Raw genomic sequence first — 27,338 nt, forward strand, 5'->3', positions numbered from 1 at the left:
GTCGAGAGAATGTGACAATGCAAAGAAAATTCGATGATATAGAAAGCAGAATGGAAGAGAGGATGAGGACGAAAAGGGCTGAAATGGAAGAGAGGTTGATGATAGAGAGAGCTGAAAATGAAGAAAGGTCGAGGAAAGAGAGAGTCGAGATAATGCGTTTTATGTCACAGTTTATACCCGGCGGTGCATCGATAGACCCTACATTGTTTGCCCAATTTACTAATTTTGGCGGTCAATCATCGGGTCAAAGGTCATCAACCGCAATTCCACCAGCGCAACAAGACGACGATAATTCTGGGGAAGACGCGAATTAAGTAAGAATTTGTGTTAGTTAATGTTGGTGTAGTAATACTACTTTGATTTTAAATGTTGGTGTTAAGAAACTTCTTTTGTTATGATTTTGGTAATATTATGATTTTGGTTAATATTGGTTATGATGATTTTGGTTAATATATTGGTTCAATTGTATGGTACGGTTAGGTTAGTAGTTATATTTTTGATTTTAAAGGTATTTGTATTATTATTAAATGTAATATTATTATTTATATAGGATGTTGCGATTGATCTTCTACCAATCGCCAGAAGGTGATGGAGGTCGCGATTGGTCTTCTACCAATCGCCAGAAGGTAATGGAGGTCGCGATTGGTCTTCTACCAATCGCCAATGACTATAGCTTAATTGCTAGTGGTTTACATTCAATCGCCATTAGATTATAGCGATTGGTATAATACCAATCGCCGCTACGAATTATGACAATGGCTAGGAAACCTCTACCGATTGATGGCGATTGTGTTATAACCAATCGCTTTATGTCTACGACGATTAGTTTCAAGGCTTATGACGGGCGATTGGGAGACCAATAGCTATAGACTCTTTTTTTACTAGTGATGGTATAAGACATATTTTATATATATATATATATATATATATATATATTTTATATATATATATATATTATATATATACATATATATTATATATATATTATATATATATATATATATACATATATACATATACATACATATACATATATACATATACATATACATATATACACATACGTATGTACACATACGTATGTACACACACGTATGTACACACACGTATGTACACACACGTATGTACACACGTATGTACACACACGTATGTACACACGTATGTACACACACGTATGTACACACACGTATGTACACACGTATGTACACACACGTATGTACACACACGTATGTGTACACACGTATGTACACACACATATGTACACACGTATGTACACACATATATATATATATATATATATATATATATATATATATATATATATATATATATATATATATATATATATATATATATATATATATATATATATATATATATATATATATACACGATGTAAAATAAAAAAGAAAGAAATAGCTACTTATTATATTTGTAAGCCTTCTTTCTCTAATCATAATAATAATAATAATAATAATAATAATAATAATAATAATAATAATAATAATAATAATATGTCTGTAAACTTGACATAAGATACATAAGATATGAAATTTAATGTATCAATTATTAATACAACATTATTATTTTTTTTAAACCCACTACAAAATAATTTCATAATATATTTTAAATTATTTTTTTAAATCAAATTTTATCATAAACATAAATATAAGAGATCAAAGTTGTTAAAATCAAGAGTTTACATATAATCGTTAAACAGTTGTAAACTCGTAAAATTTAGAATTTAATGAAATCGTAAGAATTTAATTTGAAAAAATAATATTTATATATTATTAATTTTATATATAATTAAGTATTTTATACTTATCCAATTTGAAATATATATATATATTAATATAAAATTAATTAAAAAATAATAATAACTTAATATCATCATAAAAAAATATAATTATAAAATAAATTATATTAATTTAAATAAATAATAACTTTATTTTTTATTTTTAAATATAATTTTTTTTTAAATGAAATCGTATAAAATTGTAAAATCGAAATTATTTATAAAATTATAAAATCTTATTATCAAAAATTTAAAATCTTATTATCATAAATTTAAAATCGTAATAGTTTACTTATTTAAGAATTTACTTAAAATCAGACTCGTTAACCTAATATAAAATAAATTATAATATGATAAATATTAAAAAAATTACATATAAATAAATTTTGTTTTAAAAGTATATAAATTTTTTTTATACCAATTTACAACTAAGGAAAAGTCACATAAATACTAACTCATAAAACAAATTAATAAAAAAACATCTGTCAAGAAACAAAAAAACATATTGACAAAGTTTAATCCTTAAGAAATGTATTTTTTTCTAATAAATTTACATCTTGACCACGCAAAAAAATATCCGCCAATCATCGTTCTTGCAATTATTTATTTTAATTATAATAAAAGAATATACAATGGTAAATTATTTTCGTCAGAAATTAATCGTTTTTCTCGAGTAATTATAAGTTCGATAATTTATTAAGTAACATTATTTGTTTTCCTGTAATGCTTCCTTTTTTTAGCTAAATCATTTTTTTATCATTTTTAATATATATAGATTTTTTTTTGAAATATCAATATTTGCATAGCACTGTAAATTTGATAATATTTATATACTAACCCACAAAAATGAGTTGGCTTAATAAAATTAAAATATTAAAACACCATTTTTTAATGAAGAAGCAAAATTACATTTGTCTAAAAGTTCATAAAAACAATCTACTTTAAGAATAAAAACAAAATATCAATTATTCAATAAATAAATGCAATTACAGTACTAAAAGGAGAATTGTGAAAATCTAATAGTAAAGTTATCTATATGAAATAAAAAATGATTCAAAATAGATTGTGAAAATCTAGTAGTAATGGCATAAATAATAAAATTAAAAAGATTTATCACAATAAAAATATTGCTCATCTACTTTGTATTATTATGCCACGTGTCGTATTTTCATTTCAGTCATTGATTAATTAATAACCTAAAATTTATTAGTAAAATATTTTTAAAATTATTTACAAATTTGAAGTAATTAATTAATCAATGGCTTAGATGTTTTTAGGTGACGTGGTGTGAGTATACTAGGTGTTGGAGGAGATTGGTAGAAGGAGTTGGTGTAGAGGAATTACCCAAAGGATAGTTACCATAATGAAAAAAATTATATATTAATTAAAGTTAACATAATTAATTTCAAGTCATTTAATAAAATGTGAGGCTTTTAGTACTACTTAATTACATATTTCCTTTTATTTTTTTTCATAAATTACAATTATGCCACTAAAAATAATTAAACAACTAATCTCTCTTCTTACTCACTAATAATAAAGTGTGCCAGGAAGTTACACTTATAGACAAATCTCATCATTTGGATCAAACTGTGATCAACGGCTCTCAAATCATACAGCCTAGCCAATACCCTGAAGGCTTAATATATATTACCATCTCTCCTCTTGTATTTCTTTCACTTTCTCTTTGTCTCTTAATTTCTTCTCTTTCATTCAAAAAGATGGACTTTGGTGAAATTTTTGGTTCTCATTCTAATGGTTTTAATTCATCATTATTAGAAATGGAGAGGTTCTTGATGGAAGAAAATAACAATTCTAATGATGTTTCTATTTCGCTATTTCCTTCTAATTCATCTAGGCTTGGGATTGTAGCCTATATTCGATGTTGATGATTATTCTAACAACACAGATCTATCGCATTTGATGTATCATGAGCAAGAAAACAAATCGAAGAAGAAAAGTAAGGCATTGAAAAATAATTTACTCATCAAAGGCCAATGGATGGAAGAAGAAGACAGGTTAATTCATGAATTTGAATTTGAATCTGATTTGTGAATTTGTTTTTGTTGATTTTAGAATTTAATTAATTATTATTGCAGGAGACTTTTGAAATTAGTGCGACAGTATGAAGATAAAAAATGGTCAAAAATTGCTGAGAATATGATTGCTAGGGCTGGGAAGCAGTGTCGTGAGAGATGGTTTAATCATTTGAAGCCTGATATTAAGGTAATTTAAAGTGGTATGTTTTTAGAATTTGATTTGTTTAAGGTTTTTTTTTTCACATCGATTTAAGGTAATTTAGTTAAGATTTCATTTATCAGGATTTGATTTGTTTAAAGTTTTGCTAGTTTCTCCTTTCATGATCATCATCTTTTAGAGTTAATCTAAGAAAACTTGGATTTTGTTTTAAATTAAGATTTTCCTAATGAATGCAAATTAAATTTAGTTTTATTTTCTAGACCAAACTTAGGAATATCATTCGATAAAAAGTATTTTACTTTTAATATATTTTGCAAAAGGATTGAAAGTCTTTTCTACTGTTTATCTTCATCATACTTTTATGACATAATTTTTGTGTAAAGACGCGTGAAAATGTGAGTAAAAAAAAGGTATTTGACGTGTACGATTGTGTAAATCTAATTTGAGATTTTTTATTCTCATATTAAATAAAGATTAATTTTGAATTATATTATACATTATACATTAAAAAGTATTTTTTTTGCATTATATTTAAAATGATTATATATATATAAATTATATCAAGAAAGAAAAATATGCAGTTTTTTTGTTAGTATTAGTGATTATTATTATTTTTTATTTAATTTATACAAGTAACCGTACCTTTTTTTAAAAATGTTTTGTTATTATTTTTATTTTATTTTTGAATTTATCACTCATTATAGCTTTTTCACCATATAAGCAAAAGATGATTTGTCGTCTTTTAGTTTGTGTCTGCAAATGTATACTAAATTTAACTTTCCATATTTTTTTAGAAAGATAGCTGGAATGAAGAAGAAGAAATTATGTTAATAGAGGCTCACAAGAAGATTGGCAATCGATGGGCGGAGATTGCCAAACGAATCCCAGGAAGAACAGAGAACTCAATAAAAAATCATTGGAACGCGGCGAAGAGAAAACAAAATGCAAAAAGAAATATGAAAAAATCGTCGCAAGAAGTTCAAACTCTAAAGGCAACTATTCTCCAAGTTTATATAAAGAATAACAATCTTGACAATGCTACGACGAGTTCAAAAATTGTTGATGCCAACTTTGTCGGCTCTTCAGTTATGACCGATGATATTGTATTGACTCATTCGCCAAATGATGACGGAAATTTGTTCGAGCTAACGACGAAGGACACTTATCACGACGAGCTGAACTTTATGATCGATCTTTTCAACAATAAAAGTGATCAGAATGTCAATTGTGCGACCCATAAAGCTCAAGAATCGAACATCGCAATCAATACTCATATAGCACCGGATCAATATTTTGCAGGTCTCTTTGATGGATCATTATCGCCTAACATTTTATTTTAATTAAGTTTGTTACTTGTTGTTTTCAATTTATTGTCTAAACAAAGAATTTGGGTTTAATTATGTTTGTTACATATGGTCAATTTGGGTTAAATTATTAAGGAATTGTTATTTGGAATGGATTGTAGTAATATTGGGTATGGATATGTACTTTGTTTATTTTATTTAATGTTAATGAGCTGTTATGTGCTATTTTTTTTTTTAACTTTCTCTTGTTTTTTTTCACCTCAATTTTTTATATATTTTTTTTTTAACATACAGTGATAATTGTGTAAATGTATGTATGGATGTAATGGCTTATAGTTGGTTGGACAATACTTTAAAAATACATCTGTATTAGTCTCTTTAGGATTTTAGGATTTGTTGGATAGGAGAGACCTAAATCCTAATGCAAGGGATTTGGAATCTGGTTGTAAAAATATTTTTATTTTGTTTTTGTTAAACAATATATTAACATGTAATTAGATTATTTCACACAAATAAGTATAAAACAATCATATTATGTAAAAAAAAATGTCTATTAAAATATTTGATAGAAATTTAAAAAATGAAAAAAATATTATGTTAAATGATATATAGAATTGTGTCTAATTTATAGAAATTATATTGTATATATAAATTAATTTAATAATATTTATAATATATATTCTTAACATTTCTTTTCAACGGAAACAAGATTATGAAAGATTAATAATATATTATTCAAATTTCAAACCAAATAAATTAATGAGAGTTTCCAAATTCATTCAAAATAAAAATAAAATATATATATATATATATATAATGATGCTTAATTTTTAAAGTGTCCGAATTGCCGGGGGTCGAGAGTTGTGGTTAATTTGTATATTTATGTGAGAGTAAATGGATACTTGGATCGGATTGTGGGTTGACCCGCCCATAAACTTAAAACGGTTAAAAATAAATTTAAAAATGTTATTTGTAGGTTTCGAACTTGCAACCTAATAAAAACAAGTACAACCCTTTAACCAACTAGGCTAACAACACTTTATATTTAAGATTCAACACAAATTTGATGAATGCGAGACATTTTAACAATAAAAGTTCAAATTTTTAACTAACTAATCTATATATATATATATAATGATGCTTAATTTTTAAAGTGTCCGGATTGCCGGATCGAGAACTGTGGTTAATTTGAATATTTATGTTAGAGTAAATGGATATTTGGGTTGGATTGTGGGTTGATTCGCCCATAAACTTAAAACGGTTAAAAGTAAATTTAAAAATGTTATTTGTAGGTTTCGAACTTACAACATAACAAAACAAGTACAACCTTTAACCAAATGTGATTGAGATGTGATTTGTCGAAGGATTAATAGACCGGAATCATTTGAAAGTGGTTAAAGAAATATGAATCAAATATTTAATTGACCAAAGTGTGAGGTCACGATGCTAATTATTAAAAAATATGAATCAAATATTTGTTTGACAAACTGAAAGTGTAAAGTAGCGAAATGAGAGATTCATTCGGAAAAAACATGTGATGAAACATGTGAGAAAATAAGTTGTTTTATCGAAGTGAATAAAATGTGGAATGAGAGCGTTATATTTTTTATTTAAATAATTTTAAATATTGAATAAATATTATTATAATTTTTAATTTATTTTATTTTTATTCTTATCCGTGTGTATCGTATGTAACTAAGTATGGTTTGAGACTAATGAGATGGATGCAATAAAAAAAATCCAACCAATTAATCCGTGATCAATTATTGACATTGATTTTCTGATTTTCTCACTATGATGCATAAAAGAGATAAAAGAGATAAATAAAATGACGGTAATGATGAAGTTCGTAGCAACTACATCCGACTACGTACACCCGTTCTTTTCAGAGGATAATTCATATACAAGTATACACCAAATCGACATTTTAATACAGAAGATAAAGTTGAAAATCAGATGACATTATTATTTTTATATAAAAATGAAGAAGCTTATTGCAAAATAGATTTATTAGAGTCTTTAAGAAATAACTAGCATATAGTCGGTGTATTTACACGAGTAATAATATAAAAAATTGTGAAAAAAATTATCGATAATATTTTAAATTTTATTTTTAACCGTTTTAAGTTTATGGTCAATCCATAATCCGACTCAAGTATTCATTACTCTCACATATATATTCAAATTAATCACAGCTCTCGACTCGACAATTCAGAACAATCATGTAAATATAGGAAAGAAATTTAGTAAGCTCGTCATTGGCCATGTAAGACAAAAATATTGTATTTAATAATTTATAGATAATTATATAAAGGAACAATAAATTGAGGGAAAAAAATTTCAATCTTCAATTTTGTGTTTTACATGATAAAAATGAGAGGGTTATCATTTTCACATTCTTTAATTCTTAATATTAAATTATTATACAAGTATATAATATTTTAAATTATTTTAAATTATATATTTATATATAAATTTATTATCATTATATATATATATAATTTGTTATATATATATATATATAATTATTTAATTTTAAAATATATATATGTATATATTTTTTAATTTAATATATATACATATAAATGAAATATTATTTTGTAATTAATATTTTCTTATAATTTATTCTCTTTTATTTATCATAAAATAAAATAAAAATCAATAATTATAATTCAAACCATACAAAATAACGGTACATTAGGGTATTTTAGTTATTTTGAATTACACTTGGATCATCGTGAATATTTCTACGTTATCAAAGACTGTTTAGCATAGATCTACGCTTGGATCAAAGTTTTTGTGCAACTGTGTAAGGTCTCCTAAATTTATTTAGATAATAGTTGTTTGATATTGCTATCACCAACTATTCAAAACTCAACTATTGACAATTATAATCACTTGTTATATTAGATAAGTTATTAAATTAAAGAATAATAAAAATTAAAGAATATATTGCAGAGATCAACTTAATTAGAAAATAAAATAAAATATTTAATATTACTTAATTTTGTCATAAAATAAAAAGTATTAAAATATTTAAACCAAAACAATATGCTACAGTATTCACATTATATTTAATATTAATTATTTTGTCATAAAATAAAAGTAATAAAATATTTAAACAAAACCATAGACTACACATATTCACATTATATTTAATATTAACTAGTCATAAAATAAAAGATAATAAAATATTTAAAATTATGAATTATTTAATAAAATTAATTTGTGTTAATATATATATATACAAAATTTTATTTATAATATATTTTATTTTGAATAATTATTAAAATAGTTTCTAAATAAATATAATTTAGAATCAAATATTTTTAAATAATAATTTTATTTTAACACTAAAAACACTAAAATTTACCTACCAAATTTATAATAAAATAATTATTTTTGAATAAATAAATTAAAATAATTAACTTAAATGCAAAATCTAACTAAATAATTAATTAAATTAATTATTATGATAAGTAAATACTAATTAATTAATTAAAGGAAATGATCAAAGAAATCAAATAAAATAATTTAAGATAAATGTTATACTCATTTTATCTTAAATTAAGTTTAGAAAAATTGAAGTAATTAAAATAAATAATTTATGATAAATGTTGTATCCATTTTATCCCAAATAAATTATTTATTTAACCAAAAAATATATAAAAAAACAAAATTAGCAAAATATTTGTCATAGTTATTTTAAATATTTTATGTACTTTAAAGATTTAAAAATAAAGACAACAGGGTAAAAGAAAAATCAATTTCAAATAAAACCTTAAAGTTTTAATTAAAAATAAAATTTGTGATTTTGCGTGGCCAGAATTAGGAATAAACGCTGCAGCGGGAGAACTAGAGCATTCGGATGAGCGCTGGATTCTCATCCAACGCAGAAGTAGCCTGCATCGCCCGCTATTGCAGAAGAATATGTGTGCACGAAGCAACGGATCACCAAACGGCCGCTTCAACGATGTCTCCTCCAACGCGGACGGAACACTCGCACGCTGACGAAACGCTCCGCATCCGCGTTTTCGCCCGAAAATGACATCGTTTCGCTTAGGATCTTCGTCTTTGTCGCAACTTCGGATGAATAATCACCCTACTTCGGTGATCATTTCCTCTAAGCCTAGGATCTACATGATCTCTTGCATCAACAATTGTCTGGAAGAATAGCCAAAACACCATGAATAGTGTTTGACTAATTCAAGCCCACTTGGATGATCAACGGAGTTAGGAGGCTACCTTGATCATTCCGAAGGCAAGATATCAACTCTCAAGCTTTGAATAAAAAAAATTCAAAAATCCGCCATTGAAGCTCAAATTTTCTGGATTTTTCGAAATTCTGTATAACAACTTAAAGCTCAGATCTAGGCATCCCAAAATCTTACCTAAGGTCTAAGAAGTGTTCTCCAATCCTTGATAAGTTTCCAATCATCCTTTAATTCCAACTTACAATTTGAAATTGAAATTTTATATTTCAGTTTTCACAAGTTGTATAATGTCTGGTTGTTGAATTTCTTAATTGAAAAACGATCCTAGGATCATTTACAAGATTTCTGTGAAAGCTAGAATCGATCAAATGATCTTCAAAAATACCCAAATTTGAATTAAAAAAATATAAAAATTGGGTTTTACATTCTTGAGATAATTCTCAAGAACAGCAACCTAGAAAGCTTCCCAACATGTTTCTAATAATGTTGGGAACTCATTTGGATTATGTTTGATCAAAATAATTTCTTTTTAAAATAAATGAAAATTTTAAGTTCTTGAATTTGTCCAAATGAACCGTCAGTGTTCATGTTTTGGTACCAATCAATCATATGAAGTATATTGAAGTTATTTCCAAACTCCTACACATCATTAAACTTTGTAAACCAAAACCCGATTTTTGGCCTTCAAACTGTTTTAAACAAATTGAACATCTCCAAGGTCAAATGATACATTGGGATGATGTTATTAATGTTCGTGGGAGTTTTATGAAGTTACACAGGCCCTTAGATAAAGAATCTAAGCCTCCATAAAAAATGCATAACCTGCAATTTTGATGTTCTTGAGGACCGACAGATCCGACCGAGGTTTTTAATCAAGACCGACATGTTCGACCGAGGCTTTTCAGTCAGGACTAAAAAGTGCGACTAAGAAAATTCCATCTAGGACCGAGGCTTTCGACCGAGAATTTTGGAACCATACCGAGAATTCTAACAAAGGACCGAGAGGCATTATCACCCCGACCGAGTATCCTAAACTAGGACCGATGGAGACCTAACCTAGGACCGAGGGATTTTTCAGCCCGAACGATGGAAACGAACTCAAGACCGAGGACACCGGTCCTAAGGCCTATTTGGTTCCAATTTTAAAATTTAAAATTTTAGTTTTTTTTAACCCCATATTATTTTCTAAATATTCTAAAAAATAGAAAATGATTTCAAAATATTTTTGGGATATTTCTGTAAAAAATATTTTGATAAGGGTTTGTTGGGATTTATGTTTAAACTCTAATGCCTTTAAAACAGATGTTCTTTCGGTACTTTCCTTTTAAGTCATCATCAGCAACATGTATCATTCTTTAAATATTGTTGTTACAATTTTTAAACACGCAAAAACATTTGTTTGTCTAGGACCGAAAGAATAATTGGTTAAAATAACACGCTATACAACCGATTTTCAAAAGCCAAGATTTTATAAAGTAGATATCATTTTTTAAACGAGTACGGAAGATGAAGTGCGAAAGTCCTTTCCCGAGTATCACTAAACTACGAACTTAAAAAAACTTTGGTGAAAAATACGTTTGTACACGTATAATTTTTTTTAAGGCTATATTTAAAATTAGTAATCTTTTAAATGAATTATTTTTAATTAATTTAAATAACATATTTTAAAAAAATTCAAATTGTAAATCTATAAAATTATTTAAATTTGAATTCAAATTAATTATTTTCAATATTAATTTTAAATGGTCTTGAAAATTCTCAAATCTCGAATATTTTCGAAACACGAGTTTTTCGAGGTTACGAAAACATTTTTTTATGAGATTAATAATTTTAATATATATTATTAAAATATATAATAAATAACAATAACAAAAACAGTTATTAAAATATATAATAAATAACAAAAACAATTATATGTTTTTTTATTAAAAAATATATATATTTAAATGGTTAATAATATTACAAATTTCAAACAAAATTTTATTTATAATATATTATTTATATTATTATTGAATTGGTTTTATATAATATTTTTATTTTATTTTTAAATAATGTTTTAAATTTATTAGAATAAGTTTATAATATTAAAAAAATGATTATATATTTTAATAATATATTATGTATATAAATATATATATTAAAATTGACCTTATTATCAAAATTTAAAATAAAATTATTATCTAAAAATATATTATAAAGTTATTAATATTTTAGTAATTATTTAAAATAAATTTTATTATAATTAAATTTTATATAATTAATCAACATAAATTTATAAGTTAAAAAATTCTTTCGATAATGTTTATTTGTATTTGTAGATATAATTAATAATATACTTTATATAATAAATATTTAAATTAAATAAATTAATATTTAAACAAAACATTTAATTTAATTTTAATTATTATTATATATAAATATAATAATATAAAATATATTTTAAAATTTATTAAAATATTATATATTATTTAATAAATAATTAAATTTAATTATTAAAATTATTTTATTAGAAATTTTGAATAAATATTTATTGTAATATATTTAACAATTGTAGTATATAATTTTACTATTTAATTTAAAATATTATAAAAGATCAAAGTTTTTTTTAATTATTTTCAAGTTATGTATTTATTTAATTAGATTTATAAAAAAAATTAAAATTAAATAAAAAAGATAACATATAATATAAATAAATAAACATTTGTGATAAATTTTTAAATAATAAATTATTAATATATATATATTTATATATATATATAAATTGATACTTTAGTAATAATATATTATTTTATATAAAAAGTAAGAATATAACTAATATTATATATAAATGTTAGTATTAATATATATATTTTTATTTCAGAATTAGTAATTAAACACGTGTTTTTTAAGATATTTATTATATTTGTTTTCACTTTTTATTAATTTTTATTTATTTAAAATAACAATAAATTATTTTAAAGAATATAATTAAAAGGAATTAAAATTAGTAATAAAAAACTTTAATAAATTATTAGCATTAATATTCATCTATTTGTGGTTGTCATCGTCATTTTCATTCCTCTTTATCGTCAACATATATGGTCCGAAATGTTGGTGTTTCAATGGTTGTGAAAACCTAGTGATATTTTCATCTCCTATTTATTATTGTTTTCGTTATTCATAAAAAAATAACAAATTTGATAAGAAGACATTCATTTAACATTTTGTTCATCAGCACTAATATATTTCTTTTCCTGTTCGACTTCTTAATCTCATTTCTCGGTTAACCAACAATATATTTTCTTACCTAATAACCTCTCATATTATTAATCTTATGACCTCACTTCTACACTCAATCATCTCAACAATACTAACATATTTTACCATCATTTTTAGCAAACCAACAATATCATCATATCAATAATCTCTTTACACTCACTTCTTTGATAAACCAATAAATTCATTTATATATTTAACCACCAATATTTTTTTGTTCTCCAATGAACATCTCAGTACTAATCTCGCGACCTCACTTCGAATATTTTGTACCTCAACCATCTCATGTTATTACCGCGACATCTTTACCCCCACTTTAGAAATCAACCACCAATCTAATTCACAAATTATCTTGTGACATCACTTTCACACTTCGGTCAACCAACAATCTCAGTCACACATTTAATCACCAATATTCTTTTTATCAATAGATAACACTCATTCCTAATATTGTGACCTAACATACTTTCACACGTCTCTTATTTTCTTGTCAAATCAACCACCAAAATCTCAACTGACCTCTCCATCTCGTGACCTCACACTTTCAGACATCTCTTAATCCTCGACAAATCAACCACCCATCACAATTGATCTCTAATATATATCGTGACCACACACTTCAGTCAATCAATCTCTAATAACGAGAAATTATTTTAAAATTTTCTAATTAAATTAAAATAATTATTTTCATTTCATATAATATATTTGTATAAAAAATATATCTGAAGCAACTAATTATAATAATAATAATAATAATAATAATAATAATAATAATAATAATAATAATAATAATAATAATAATAATAATACAACTTTTAAGAGATGTCATGTATGCATTCTTCTCAATTTCTCAAGTATTCTTTAAACTTCACGGAGTCTTCGGGTTCCACTTGTAACCCAGTATAATTTGATTCATTTTCTAGGTTTTGATTAGCTTGAGAGAAGCAACCAAAAAACCATGGTTGCGACGATCAAAGTTTCTGCATATTTCACATCTTGACAGTGGGAAAACGAAAGAAATGGGGTTTTCACACTATCTTTATCAACTGGCTGCCCGTAAAGATGGTTTTAAAAGGTTCTTTAAACCCATTTGACTTTCTCAAATATTGTGCAATTCAAGAAGAGATAGGAACAATTTGTAGAATGAATCTTGAGAGAAAATGAAGAGCACAAAATTGAGAGAAAAACCCGTAAAAAGATTTGTGATATTTTATTCAATATTAATAATATCATAAAGTCAAATATAGGTAAAAAAAAACTCTCACCTTATATTATAAATAAATATTTCAACTAATTATACTTAAATCTTTATAAATAATAAAGATTAATACAAATATAGTTATAACTGTTATTAACTAAATAAATAGTTATAACAATTTACTTTAACTATCTAACATATTCATAACTAAGTCTTTAACAAATTCATAACTAATTATTGAATTGTTTTGATATTTCTTCTACATTCTCCCCTCAAGATGAAAAATGATTCGTTTCAAATGATTTGGTAAAGATATCTGCAATATGCATACTAGATGATACACGTGTTAGTGAAATAAAACAAGCTTGTATTTGTTTCTTACCACATTACAATCAATATCAATGTGTTTTGTCCGCTCATGAAAAATCGGGTATTTAGTAATGTGAATTATTGCTTTGTTATCACAATGAAGTGTAATTGACAGGACAATCAGAATTTTGAAATCTGACAACAAATATGTTATCCACTATAATTCACACACCGTTGAAGCCATATTACGGTATTCAACTTCAACAGAAAAACGAGAAACATTTTGAAGCAATTAGCGGATTTCCAAGGTACACACAATAACCTGTTAATGATTACCTTGAATTCAAACAAGATCCCCAATCACTATCACATAAAGTAGACAACTTAAGATTATTTTTAAAAAAATAAAATACCCCCAAAGAAGGAGTTCCTTTCAAATATCTAACCACATGTATAGAAGTATTAAAATGAGATTTAAAAAGTTTATTTATGAACTGACTTAATTATTGAACACAATATGCAATGTCAAGTCTTGTGAAGTTCAAATAAAGCAGTCTACCAACCAGTCTTCTATACTACCATCTGTATGGAATTTTGTTTTAAAAATCCACCGACATCCAATGGCCTTTTTACCTTTCGGTAATTGTGTAAATGTCCAAGTGTTGTTTTTATTTAAAACATTTAGTTCAAGATTCATTGCTTCAACCCAATCTGAATTTAAAACAACTTGTTTATATGAAATTGGATCATGTGTTTGATCAATATTTTCTAAAAAATATGTATATATAGAATCATTACAAACAGTTGAAAAAGGAAAAATTAAAAAAGGAGTAAAAATTTTCTTATCATTTTAACTAATTTGATTTATGAGAAGTCAAACTAATATAAGAAGTATGTTATGAGAGATAGAAATTCTAATTTTTTTTCGAAATTGAGATTTTGGGAATTAGATTTTGGGAAAAATGTTACGACTTTAAAGAGATAAATATGAGAATAAATTATTTTCACCAAGACCACCCAGCAAAATCGAACGGCAAACATTGGGCGGGAAAAATTATAGGACCAAAATACCCTTATACCCAAATAAGGGAAATATTGATATGATTTGCAACATCTTTGCTTATAAGTGTAAGAAAGGAGTGTTAAAATCTTGTTATGACTACTCAAATAGTATTGAACCCTTCAGCAACACCCACTAATAGGAATCAATGATTAATCTAATCAAGGATCAAGCTGGGGATTATTCTGATACCAGTAATAGTCATCTCAATTTTCTAACGGTACTAATAAAACTCTGTATTAATATGAATTCAAATGATTTAAATATAAACCCTACCCTATTACTTTGTTTGTCTTCAACCTCGTCTTCACCCTCATTCTTTCTCTGTTGGAGGAGGACCGGGCAATACTTCTATCACTAACTCCACCAAGTCATCAAGGACCAACTTTCTTCGGTCCCAATCATATATTATCTGATAAACAATCAACAATCATAGCACAAACATATCTACTTTCACGTTGTGTAATGAAACCAAGTTACCGGATTAATTTCAGCAACAGAGGAAGACCTAGTGTTGAGGATGTTGAGAATCTCAGCCTTAGTCAGGTTATATAAGGTTTGCTCTTCTCCAAAGGGTCTCATAGCCAGTCTGGCTTTGTTCCAAATAGTAACACAAAATTCTCTCTTTATAGGTAAACTTTAGATTTAATAATCAACCTCTTCTTTTATTCCTGCATAACCAACCAGAGACAAAAAACAATACCTTGAATTCTGATTGCTTTATTGATAACAATAGCCGTGTTTGATCTTTTCCAGCTCCTCGACCTCGTAGAAATTCCAGCACTTCAAAATTTGTAAGTGGCCCAGCATTAGCTTGCAATCTATGGAACAACAAATTTAAACAAAAATGGATATTTAAACTACAATTTATTGATTGTATAATGATTCTCTGTGTTTTTGCTTACATCTTCATCTGAAGCAAACCCGCTCTGGATAGGTATCGTTGAATTCAGTTATCAAAGCACAAGTATCTGCAAAACTTCCAGGATAACGAACACAATCATCATAAGGGTTGGATTAAGCATACCTGACTGACCTGACCTGACCTGACCTGGGCAAACTAGATTCCTTTAAATAATATGAACAGAATCAGTAAACCATAATTTTATTGAGCTCTTGTATTTGGCAGTTCGGCTTTCAAGCTGAAGACCAGACTCCTACAATTATTTATCCAATCTCTTTAAAGTTTTCTGATTCATAGCGTCAAAACTGTTATTGTGGACTGTCAAGACTCAACCATCAACAACAATGCCATTTAACCTAAACAGGTTGGTTGATCTAACTCCGTCCCCTAATGTTACTTGTCACTCTCACATGAGAAGGCAGGTGATATTGATGCAATATATTCTGGTCAGAAGATGATTTCAAGAACTAGTATTGTGTGATACTATTTTGATTGAGTTATGATCAACTGATAATCAAACTTATAAGTAGAACTTGTAACAAAATTCTTTTTTAGATAACTACAAATCACATTAAATTACGCCATTACATTGTTCATTGAGCTCTTGTATTTGGCATCGAATATCTTTACTCCGAGTTAAAAGAATAAAGCCAAAAAAAAGTATATGTAGAAAATTGTGGACCATTAATCCAATTATATATGATAAAATATGTCAATTGTTAAATAATATTAACGAAATTTCCATATATTTGTATGGTTATAAACAAAATTATCATATACCCATCTCATAAATCATTTTTATTATTCAACCATCTCTATTTTATCGATCTTTATCAACTCACTTCTGTCAACCAACATATTATTTATTACAAAATCATGTTCTCTTTACCGACCTTTATCAACTCACTTACTTCAGTTAACCAACATATTCCATATTACTCAACCATCTCTTCTTTACTGACATTTATCAACTCACTTTAGTTAACTAACATATTCCCTATTACCCAACCATCTTCTCTTTACCGACCTTTATCAACTCACTTACGACAAACAATAATCTTATTCTCGGACCTCACGCACTTACGAACTCACTTCCGTCAACCAACGTGTATAATGAATACTTAACCATTACACACTTATGATTGATTTCATTTTATAATTTTATGTATGAATATATAATTGATATGAATAACAATTATATATATGGAATGTTATATATATATATATATATATATATATATATATATAATTATGAGAATATATATATATAATTAAAGTATATAAACAAATTTAAAATATTATTTTTTAGTTGTTAAAAATGTGATTGGTTTTATTAATTTTTTAAGTTGAATTTAAAATATAAAGTGTTATTAGCTTAGTTAGTTTAAATGTTAAACTTATATTATAAGGTTGTATATCATATTTATATTTATAATTCAAGCCTTTTGTATATCATATTTTATAATTTAATGTTCAACCCACGACCCGACCCAAATATTTATTTACTCTCACTTACATAAAATTTAATCATTATTATGTATATATAGATATGTTTAATTTAAAATATGAGTAATGATATATACAGCACTCTTATACAGCATCTTCATACAACACCTACCTCATTTTTAAAGAAAGAGAAAATATATCTTAAATAAAATATAAGAGAGAAAAAAATATTTTCTCTTTCTTTCCAAATGAGATAGGTACGAAAGAGAAAGTGCCGTATAAATATTACTCTTAAAATATATAAGTAAAAACTAAATAAATTTAATGCAAAATTTAAATTCAAATTCTATTTGATTAAATAGAAAAATTAGAATTTTAAAAGGTGTAATACAAATTTAAATTTTATAAAGATAATGCAAAGTTTAAGTAAGTGTATTTATAAATGAATAATGAAATACTTATAAACATTATAAGAATATAAATATAAAACTAAATAAAATCAATGCTAAATTAAATTGTTAATAAATTTAATGCAAATTTAAATTTAATAAAATAAGTTTAATTAGTTTGCTAAATGTACTTTTAATAAATTTATTACAAAATATAAAATTGTTTTTATAATTAATGATAAAATATAAATTTAATTCACAATCTTAAAATTATAATTAAGATTAATGATAAAATATTTTTTGAATAAGTTTAATGTAAATTTATATTCAATTAAAATAAGTCTAATACAAAATAAAAATCATATTTGATTAAATAGAAAAAAATATAATTTTAAGAAGATTAATGAAAATATAAAAGTGTGTTTATATATTAATAATAAATAGTTAAAAAATAATTTTATTATAAGAAATATATAAGTAATAAAACTACATAAAATTTAATGAAAACTATGTTTTTACTAAGTTTAATTCAAATTTAAATTTAATAAAAATAAGTTTAATACTAAATTTTAAAATAAATTATATTAAATTAAATAAAATAAAAATTTAATGAAAGCTTACAAAAATATAAAAGTTTGTTTATAACTTAATAAAAAAAATATAAGTTTAATTCAAAATTTTTAATTATTTATAAATATTATAAGAATATATATAAAAATTAAATAATTCACTTAATTTAAAAAATATATAAGTTAAGCTTTAAATAAAATTTAATCTAAAATATGTTTTTAATAAGTTTAATGCAAAATTTAAATTTAAAGAAAATAACTTTAAAGATTAAATTATATTTGATGAAATAGAAAAAATATAATTTTAATAAATTTTATGAAAATTTAAATTTAATAAGAAATATTCTTTAATCAAAATATAAAAATGTTTATGAATTAAATATGAATATTAGTTTATTTCAAAATTTAAATTATTTATAAATATGAAATATTTAAAATATAATTAATATATTTAATATAATAAATATATAAGTAAAAAATTAAATATAATTTAATGCAAACTATAATTTTAATAAATTTAATAAAAAATGTTTGATATAAAATTTAAATTTAAATTATATTTGATTAAATAAAAAAAATCAATTTTAATAAGAATACAAGTAAAAACATAAATAAATTTAATACAAAATATATTTTAATAAAATAGTTAAAATTTAAATTTAAATTATATTTGAATAAAGAGAAAAAATAATCAATTTTTATAAGTATAATACAAATTGAAATTTTTATAAGACAAATTTAAATTTTTTTAATGTAAAATATAAAAAGAATATACATAAAAAATATATGAATTAATATAAAAATAAGGTTAATTCAAAATTTAGAATTATTTATAAACATAAATAAAAATAATTAAAAGTAAATAATGTTTTTTATATAAAATATATTAATAAAAAACTAAATAAAATTTAATAGAAAAATAGTAATTTTTAAATATAAATATAAAAGTGTTTTTAAAAACTAAGGATAAATATAACAAAAATACGTTAAAAATGTTAAATGCAAATAATAAATTTAAAAAAAAAATAATATATATTATAAGGATATTTAATAAGTTTAATTTTAATATAATAAGAAATATAAGTTAATTCAAAATTTAAAATTTATTATTATATAAAAATTTAAAAAAATAATAATAATTTTTCTATGAATTAATGACAAATATATATGAATTAATGACAAATATAAGAGATTAATTCAAAGTTTAAAATATAAGTTTAATGTAAAATTTTAAAAAAATGTAAGTAAAAAATATTCTTAATATAATTAATATAAGGAAAAAATAAAATAAGGTTTAATAGAAAATTTTAATAAATTTAATTAAAATTTATTGAAAATAAATTTAATATAAAATTTAAATTTAAATTATATTTTATTAAATAAAAAAATAAAGTTTTAATAAGTATAATGTAAAATATAATAGTGTATTTATAATTAATGATAAAATATAAGTAAATAAATAAATTAAATACAAAATATAATTTTAGTAGAATACTTAAAATTTAAATTATATTTGAATAGATAGAAAAAGATGTAATTTTTATAAGTATAATAAAAATTAAAATTGTATAAAAATATTATTAATGCACAATATAAAAAAATATAAATAATATATAAATTAATATAAATATAAGATTAATTCAAAATTAAGAATTATTTATAAACATAATAAAAATATTTAATAATAAATAATGTTTTTGATATAAGAAATATATGAATAAAAAACTAAATAAAATTTAATATAAATAAGTTTTTAATACGTTTAATACAAAATTTAAATTATATTTAATTGAATGAAAAACAGTAATTTTAATAAATTTAATATAAATATAAGAGTGTTTTTAAAAATCAAGGATAAATATAATGCAATAATATGATTTTAATAAATTTAAATTTAATAAAAATAAATTTAATGGCAATTTTTTTATTAATTTTAATGCAAAATTTAAATTATGTTGATTATAAAAAAAATGCAATTTTAATTTTAATAAACTTAATACAAATTAAAATTTTATAAAAATACTATTAATATAAAATAGAACATATTTTCGACAAATATAAGATTAATACAAATTTAAAAACAAAATAAAGTTTAATAAATTTAATAAATATTTATTGAAAATAAGTTTAATATATAATTTAAATTATATATGATTAAATAAAAAATACAATTTTAATTTTAATAAGTATAATATAAAATATAAAAGTGTATTTATAATTAATGATAAATTATAAGTTTAATTCAAAATTTAAAAATATAAATAAAAAAATTTAATACAAAATATATTTTTAATAAAATAGTTTAAATTAACATTATATTTGAATAGATATAAAAACATATAATTTTTATAAATATAATTTGAAATATTATAAAAACATTGTTAATGCAAAATAAATAAATAAAATGTATGAATTAATATAAATATAATAAAAATATTTAAAAGTAAATAATGTTTTTAATATAATAAATATAAATAAAAAATTAAATATAAATATTTTTTTAATAAACTTAATGAAAATAAATTTTAATATAAAATTTAAATTTAATTATATTTGATTAAATAAAAAATATAATTTTAATAAGTGTAAATGAAAATATAAAAATGTGTTTATAATTAATATAATTAATGATGAAATATAAATTTAATTTAAAATTTAAATTATAATATAAGAAATAAATAAGTAAAAATTAAATAAAATTTAATACAATTTTTAATAAATATAATTAAAATTTAAATTATATTTAATTAATCAAAAAAAATTTAGGTATAATACAAATATAAAAGTTATTTATAATTATTGATAAAACAACAAGTTTAATTTAAAATTTAAAATTAAAATATAAGAAATTTATAGATAAAAAACTAAATAAAATTTAATACAAAATATATATTTAATAAACTTAACTAAAATTTAATAAAATATTGTTTAATGTTAATTTAAAATTAAATTACATTTTATTAAATAAAAAATACAATTTAATAAGTATAAATATAAAAGTATTTTATAAAATATAAAATTAAAAAATTTAATAAAATTTTATAGCGATAGAATAGTTTCAATTAAAAATTAATTAAATATAAGATTTATTCCAAATTATAAATATAATAAAATTATTTAGAAGTAAATAATGTTTTTAATACCAGAAATATATGAATAAAAAATAAATAAATTTTAATATAAATAAATTTTTAATAAGATTAATACAAATTTTAAATTTAAATTATATTTGATTAAATAAAAATATAACAATTTTAATAAATTTAAAGTAAATATAAAATTGTTTTTAAAAACTAAAGATAAATATAACTTTTAATGTAAAATTATGTTTTTAATAAATTTAATATAAATTTAAATTTAATGAAAATAAATTTAATGTAAAATATAAAATATTGTTTATAAATTAATAATAATATAAGTTTAATTCAAAATTTAATATTATTTATAAATATTATAATAAACTAATAATAATAAACATTTATAAATTTATTGAAAATGCAAATTTCTTAAGAATAATTTCAATATAAGTTAATTCAAAATTTAAAATTAAATTTATAAAAAGATTTAAAAAATAAATAATAATTTTAATAGAAAAAATACATTGGTAAAATAATAAATAAAATTTAATGTACTTTTAATTAACTTAATAAAAAATAAAATTTCATAAAAAAACGTAAAATAAAATATAAAAGTAATTTAAAGTATAAAATTATTTATAAATATAATTAGAATATTTAAAAGTAAATAATATTTTTAAGATAAGAAATATATAAATAAAAGATTAAATATAAATATTTTTTAATAAACTTAATGAAAATAAGTTTTAATGTAAAATTTAAATTTAATTATATTTGATTAAATAAAAAATATTTAATTTTAATAAGTGTAAATCAAAATATAAAATTGTGTTTATAATTAATATAATTAATGATGAAATATAAATTTAATTTAAAATTTAAATTATAATATAAGAAATAAATAAGTAAAAAAAAATATAAAATTTAATATAACATCTGTTTTTAATAAATATAATTAAAATTTAAATTATATTTGATTAAATAAAAAAATTTAGTTATAATATAACTATAAAAAGTTTATAATTATTGATAAAACATAAGTTTAATTTAAATAAAATTTAATACAAAATATATTTTTAATAAACTTAACTAAAATTTAATAAAAAATTGTTTATTATTAATTTAAAATTAAATAACAATTTATTAAATAAAACAATACAATTTAATAAGTCTAAATATAAAAATATTATTAATTAAATATAAATTTAATTCAAAATTTAAAAATATAATGTATAAAATATATAATTAAAAAATTTTATACTGTAAGAATAGTTTAAATTAAAATTTAATTAAAATAAGTTAAATATAAAATTTAAATTTAAATTTTGTTTGAATAAATATAAAAATATAATATAATTTAAAAAGATTTAAAAAATAAATAATAATTTTAATAGAAAAAATATATTGGTAAAATAATAAATAAAATTTAATGTAATTTTAATTAACTTAATATAAATTATAAATAAAAGATTTATTTAAAGTTTAAAATTATTTATAAATATCATTAGAATATTTAAAAGTAAATAATTTTTTAATATAAGAAATAAATAGAAAATTAAATATAAATATTTTTTAAGAAAAAAATGTGTTTATAAATATAATTAATGATGAAATATAAATTTAATTTAAATTTTAAATTATAATATAAAAAATAAATAAGTAAAAAATTAAATAAAATTTAATACAAATCTGTTTTTAATAAATATAATTAAAAATTAAATTATAAAACAGATATAAAAGTCGTTTATAATTATTGATAAAATAAGTTTAATTTAAAATTTAAAATTATAATATAAGAAATTTATAAGTAAAAACCTAAATAAAATTTTATATAAAATATATTTTTAAAAATAAATAAAAAATATAAATGTATTATTATTAATTAAATATAAAGTATAAAATTTATAATTAAAAAATTTAATAAAATTTTATAAAGAATAGTTTAAATTAAAATTTAATGAAAATAAGTTAAAAACAAAATTTAAATTTTATTTCAATAAATAAAAAAATATATAATTTTAATAAATTTAAAACAAATTTAAATTTTATAAAAATATGGTTGATGAAAAATATAAAATTAAATATAAGTTTAATTCTAAATTTAAAATTATTAATTTGTTAAAATAAATTAAAGTAAGTGTTTTGATTTAAATTTTATGTATTTAAAATATAAATTTATTTGATTAAATAGAGAAGGTGTAAAATAAACTTTTAATAAATTTAATACAAAATTAAAATAAAAATAAATTTTGTACATAATTTATATTTGATTAAATTTTAACAAGCAAATTTAAATCTTAAAACAAAACTTACTTGAAGTTGTAAACTTTAACTTATAACGGCTATATATCAAACTAAAAATATCCTGCAATTAAAAAATATATGTGTAAGTGTTAAACAATTATATATAATAATCAAATAGAAATAAAAGTGTATTTTATTTTTTACTAGTCTTGAGAACCGAAAGAAAAAAGAAATCAGAGTTCAAGAGTTAATCTTTCAAATTTTTCAAAAAAGTGAAAAGAAACAGATCTGATATGGGATTTTTACCTGATAAGACGTGAAGAACTATTCCGATGATGTTAGAATTATCCTAATTAGATACTAATTTAATGTGTGATAAATTAAAATTTGAATGCGACGTAAGCGTAACTTAATAAATTACATGAATTTTCTTTCCTTGTAATAGAAAAAGTCTTTAATCTTTCTTTAGACTTTCTTTAGGTAGAATGATTCTTTCATTTGATTAGTAAGTCAATAGTTTTCTCTCTCTGTTGATGGGGACGCAAAGGAGAATTAACGTTACATCAAATGGGGACCATTATCGTTACATATAACCAACAATAAGTTAGTTATTATGGTTTGACAATTTCTAATTTAGCCCCTTCATAAAATTAGAAATGTCACTTAGGTATCCTCACTTTATATTCATGACAAATACACCCATAAGTCATAAACTTAATTTCATATTAGATCACATTATTTTGACTTATATTAAATATGACATATGCACAATTATTTATTATACAAGTGACCCTAAAAATTCCAACAATCTCCCATTGGGTCATGTATGTACAAAAATAAATGTATCAACCATAATGCGCCTGAAGTTTTATGTCATCTCAATCATATGTTGTATAAACAATTTTATCAATTAAACATATTAATATAGGACCAAAGAGCTCATCGTTGTATTTAAGCACAACTATACCCAACAATGATCACATAAATCAATACAATTAATTGACAAATCATATCATGAATGTGAGGAATGAAAATTCCATGCAAGGTGCTCTTTTCATGTCAATTTTCAACTGGTCCTACTTAACTTTAGTGAGATCATACTTTAAACATAATTATACAAAGTGTAATGAACTAAATAATACTTAAGTTCTGATTAGAATAAAAACTTTATAAATATCTATAAAATAATTAAACTGGAAGATGTCAAAATTACAAACTCCCACTGAAGTTAGAGATCGTTGATCTCTATTACACTCATACGAGCAATATCCTCATGAAATACATTAGATGATAAACTTATTTCCATGAGGTTCATAACCATAGAGTTTGTACATATATATTTTATATAAATCTATCCATTTTGTATCATATCTTTCATAAAATAAACTTGATATCAAAATCACTTAATTTGATGCCTAGTAACATGTCATATATTTCGCTGCAATAGTGGATGACGTCATAAGTGTTTGTTTGACATTTCTTCAAAAAACGACAAAACCAGCTAGCGAAAAATATAACTCGAATTGAATTTCATACTGTTTTGATATCCCGTAAGATCGAAGTCAGAATACTCAATGATCTCAAGACTTTCCGACTTCCTATATGTGAGCATTTAATTCTTAATTCTTTTCAAATATCTCATAAATATTGTCTACTTAATGTCAAACAAATTTTGTGACAAACAAAATGTCACCCATATATAAATCCATAAATAGACGTTTACTCCCACTAAACTTGTGATACACAAATAATCAATTAAATTCACCTCAAAACCAAAAGAGAGAATTGTTATTTTGTGGAATTTATGGTATCACTAACGAGACGCTTCTTTAAGTCTATATATGAATTTTTTTAATTTGCAAACTATATTAATTTGGTCTCTAGACCCAAAGTTTTCTCATTGCACCAAATTGTTTTTCAATGTCTCTATTGAAAAACCCCTTAACATCTATTATGGTGAACCTCCATATCAAAATATGCAACGAGTACCATAAATTGTCCTTAAAGAGTAATTCAATTAAACTGGATTGTCATAAAGACACTTGATTTTGAGGTTGTTGAGTTTGTACTTAATAAATTTGATCAATATTGTCTTGTTACTCTTGATTTTTTAACATTATCATAATATCAATAAAATCCTTATCAATGTCAAAAACACTTGAGATATAAATCAAATATTCCACAATAGAAATTATTGATCTAAATCATTTTAAAGACAAAATCATTTCTCCCTTCAAACTCAATATCCTCAAAACAAATATTGCAGTCTCGTCTAAAAAAAAAAAATATTTTTAACTTGACATCATAAAAAAATTATAGCCCTTAATTATTTAGGATATTCAATAAATTAGTTGCTCACATTTATAAACTTAAGTAACAACTAAATTCAAATATGATTTATCTCATCTCAAAATACTTAATGCAACAATAATATCAAGTCTTTGGACAATAATATTAATTGCTAATAGTATTTTGGTGTAATGATCAAACATTAATAATAAGACATGTCAAATAATCAATCTATCTTTGGATGGATTAATTATTCACATAAATAAGACTTTATAATTATTACATATTTACCATCACAAATATTAATGCAATTCTGTCAATTAATTATTAGCCTTTGAGCCAAATAATATAATCACATAAATTATACAATACTACCATTCAAAATTGTCTTGAATTAATTTCAACAAACATTGTCACTCTGGTGATTATTTGTATAATCAATACAATCCAAATAATGAACAATAATATCATTATTTTAAATTTAAATGTCATATTATTGTATAACCCAAATCAATAATATATATTTTTCTAAAGAGACATGAAATTTATTTTATAATAAAAAATAAAATTATACCGTAAGTCAAATCATTCTTCTTGAATTTGAAATTTGTAATGTGTCATATTAGTTAAATTAAATAATAAATTTTTAAGATTTATTTGACCAAATTTCAAATATTAGCCTAAATCCAATTATTAATTAATTTAAATCATTAACATTAATCTTTTAATCCTAAAATAAAAGATATAATTAAAATTTTATTATTGATTTATATATATATATATATATAACCTTTAACATTATTCCTTAATTCTCTTTGATTTATAATATATATTATATATTATTTAATCCCTTAACAACAATTATCAACCGTCAATTTAAAACGGTTAATTTAAAACATAAAATTTCTCGATAAAATTTAAACTTTAAAACAGAAAATTTATCCTTTAACTAGAAAATCTAAACGAGAAACGAGAATTTAATTATTCATAAATCTAAATCTAGTAAACATTATTAAATAATATCATAAATCTTTATATTCTTTAATAAGTTATTCCATATTATTGGAAAAATCAATATATCCA

General features: G+C 21.6%; 2 protein-coding genes across 3 annotated transcripts; one reads left to right on the plus strand and one right to left on the minus strand.

Moving 5' to 3' along the window:
- The first annotated feature begins 551 nt into the window (after positions 1 to 551).
- LOC124921307 (transcription factor MYB64-like) lies at positions 552 to 9,312 on the plus strand. The gene is made up of 5 exons (XM_047461947.1): positions 552 to 626; positions 3,671 to 3,816; positions 3,898 to 4,024; positions 4,792 to 5,296; positions 9,128 to 9,312. The coding sequence occupies exons 1-5, from the start codon at positions 552 to 554 to the stop codon at positions 9,310 to 9,312; spliced, it is 1,038 nt and encodes a 345-aa protein (XP_047317903.1).
- A 6,105-nt stretch (positions 9,313 to 15,417) lies between these two features.
- LOC124922724 lies at positions 15,418 to 16,485 on the minus strand. 2 transcript variants are annotated; one of them, XM_047463440.1, is made up of 4 exons: positions 16,243 to 16,485; positions 16,041 to 16,158; positions 15,818 to 15,926; positions 15,418 to 15,726 (listed from the first exon to the last, which is right to left on the minus strand). In XM_047463440.1, exons 1-3 carry the CDS (start codon positions 16,248 to 16,250, stop codon positions 15,885 to 15,887), a joined length of 168 nt encoding a protein of 55 aa, XP_047319396.1. In that variant the 5' UTR covers positions 16,251 to 16,485; the 3' UTR covers positions 15,418 to 15,726; positions 15,818 to 15,884. The 2 variants fall into 2 exon arrangements, with proteins under 2 accessions (XP_047319396.1, XP_047319395.1); XM_047463439.1 differs by having other exon boundaries at positions 15,418 to 15,749.
- Between the last annotated feature and the right edge of the window lie 10,853 nt (positions 16,486 to 27,338).

The sequence above is a fragment of the Impatiens glandulifera genome, chromosome 1 (genome assembly GCF_907164915.1).
Source record: "Impatiens glandulifera chromosome 1, dImpGla2.1, whole genome shotgun sequence".
Taxonomy (NCBI): Eukaryota; Viridiplantae; Streptophyta; class Magnoliopsida; order Ericales; family Balsaminaceae; genus Impatiens; species Impatiens glandulifera.

Excerpts from the sequence above, each read along its gene's own strand:
- LOC124922724 (XM_047463440.1), bottom strand. Across the intron at positions 15,927-16,040 it reads TAAAGCAATCAGAATTCAAG|ACTGGCTATGAGACCCTTTG; the intron begins GTATTGTTTTTT and ends GAACAAAGCCAG.
- LOC124921307 (XM_047461947.1), top strand. The coding sequence starts at position 552 with ATGTTGCGATTGATCTTCTACCAATCGCCAGAAGGTGATGGAGGTCGC. Across the intron at positions 627-3,670 it reads CTTCTACCAATCGCCAGAAG|CCTATATTCGATGTTGATGA; the intron begins GTAATGGAGGTC and ends TTGGGATTGTAG. Across the intron at positions 5,297-9,127 it reads ACCGGATCAATATTTTGCAG|AATTAGGAATAAACGCTGCA; the intron begins GTCTCTTTGATG and ends TTGCGTGGCCAG.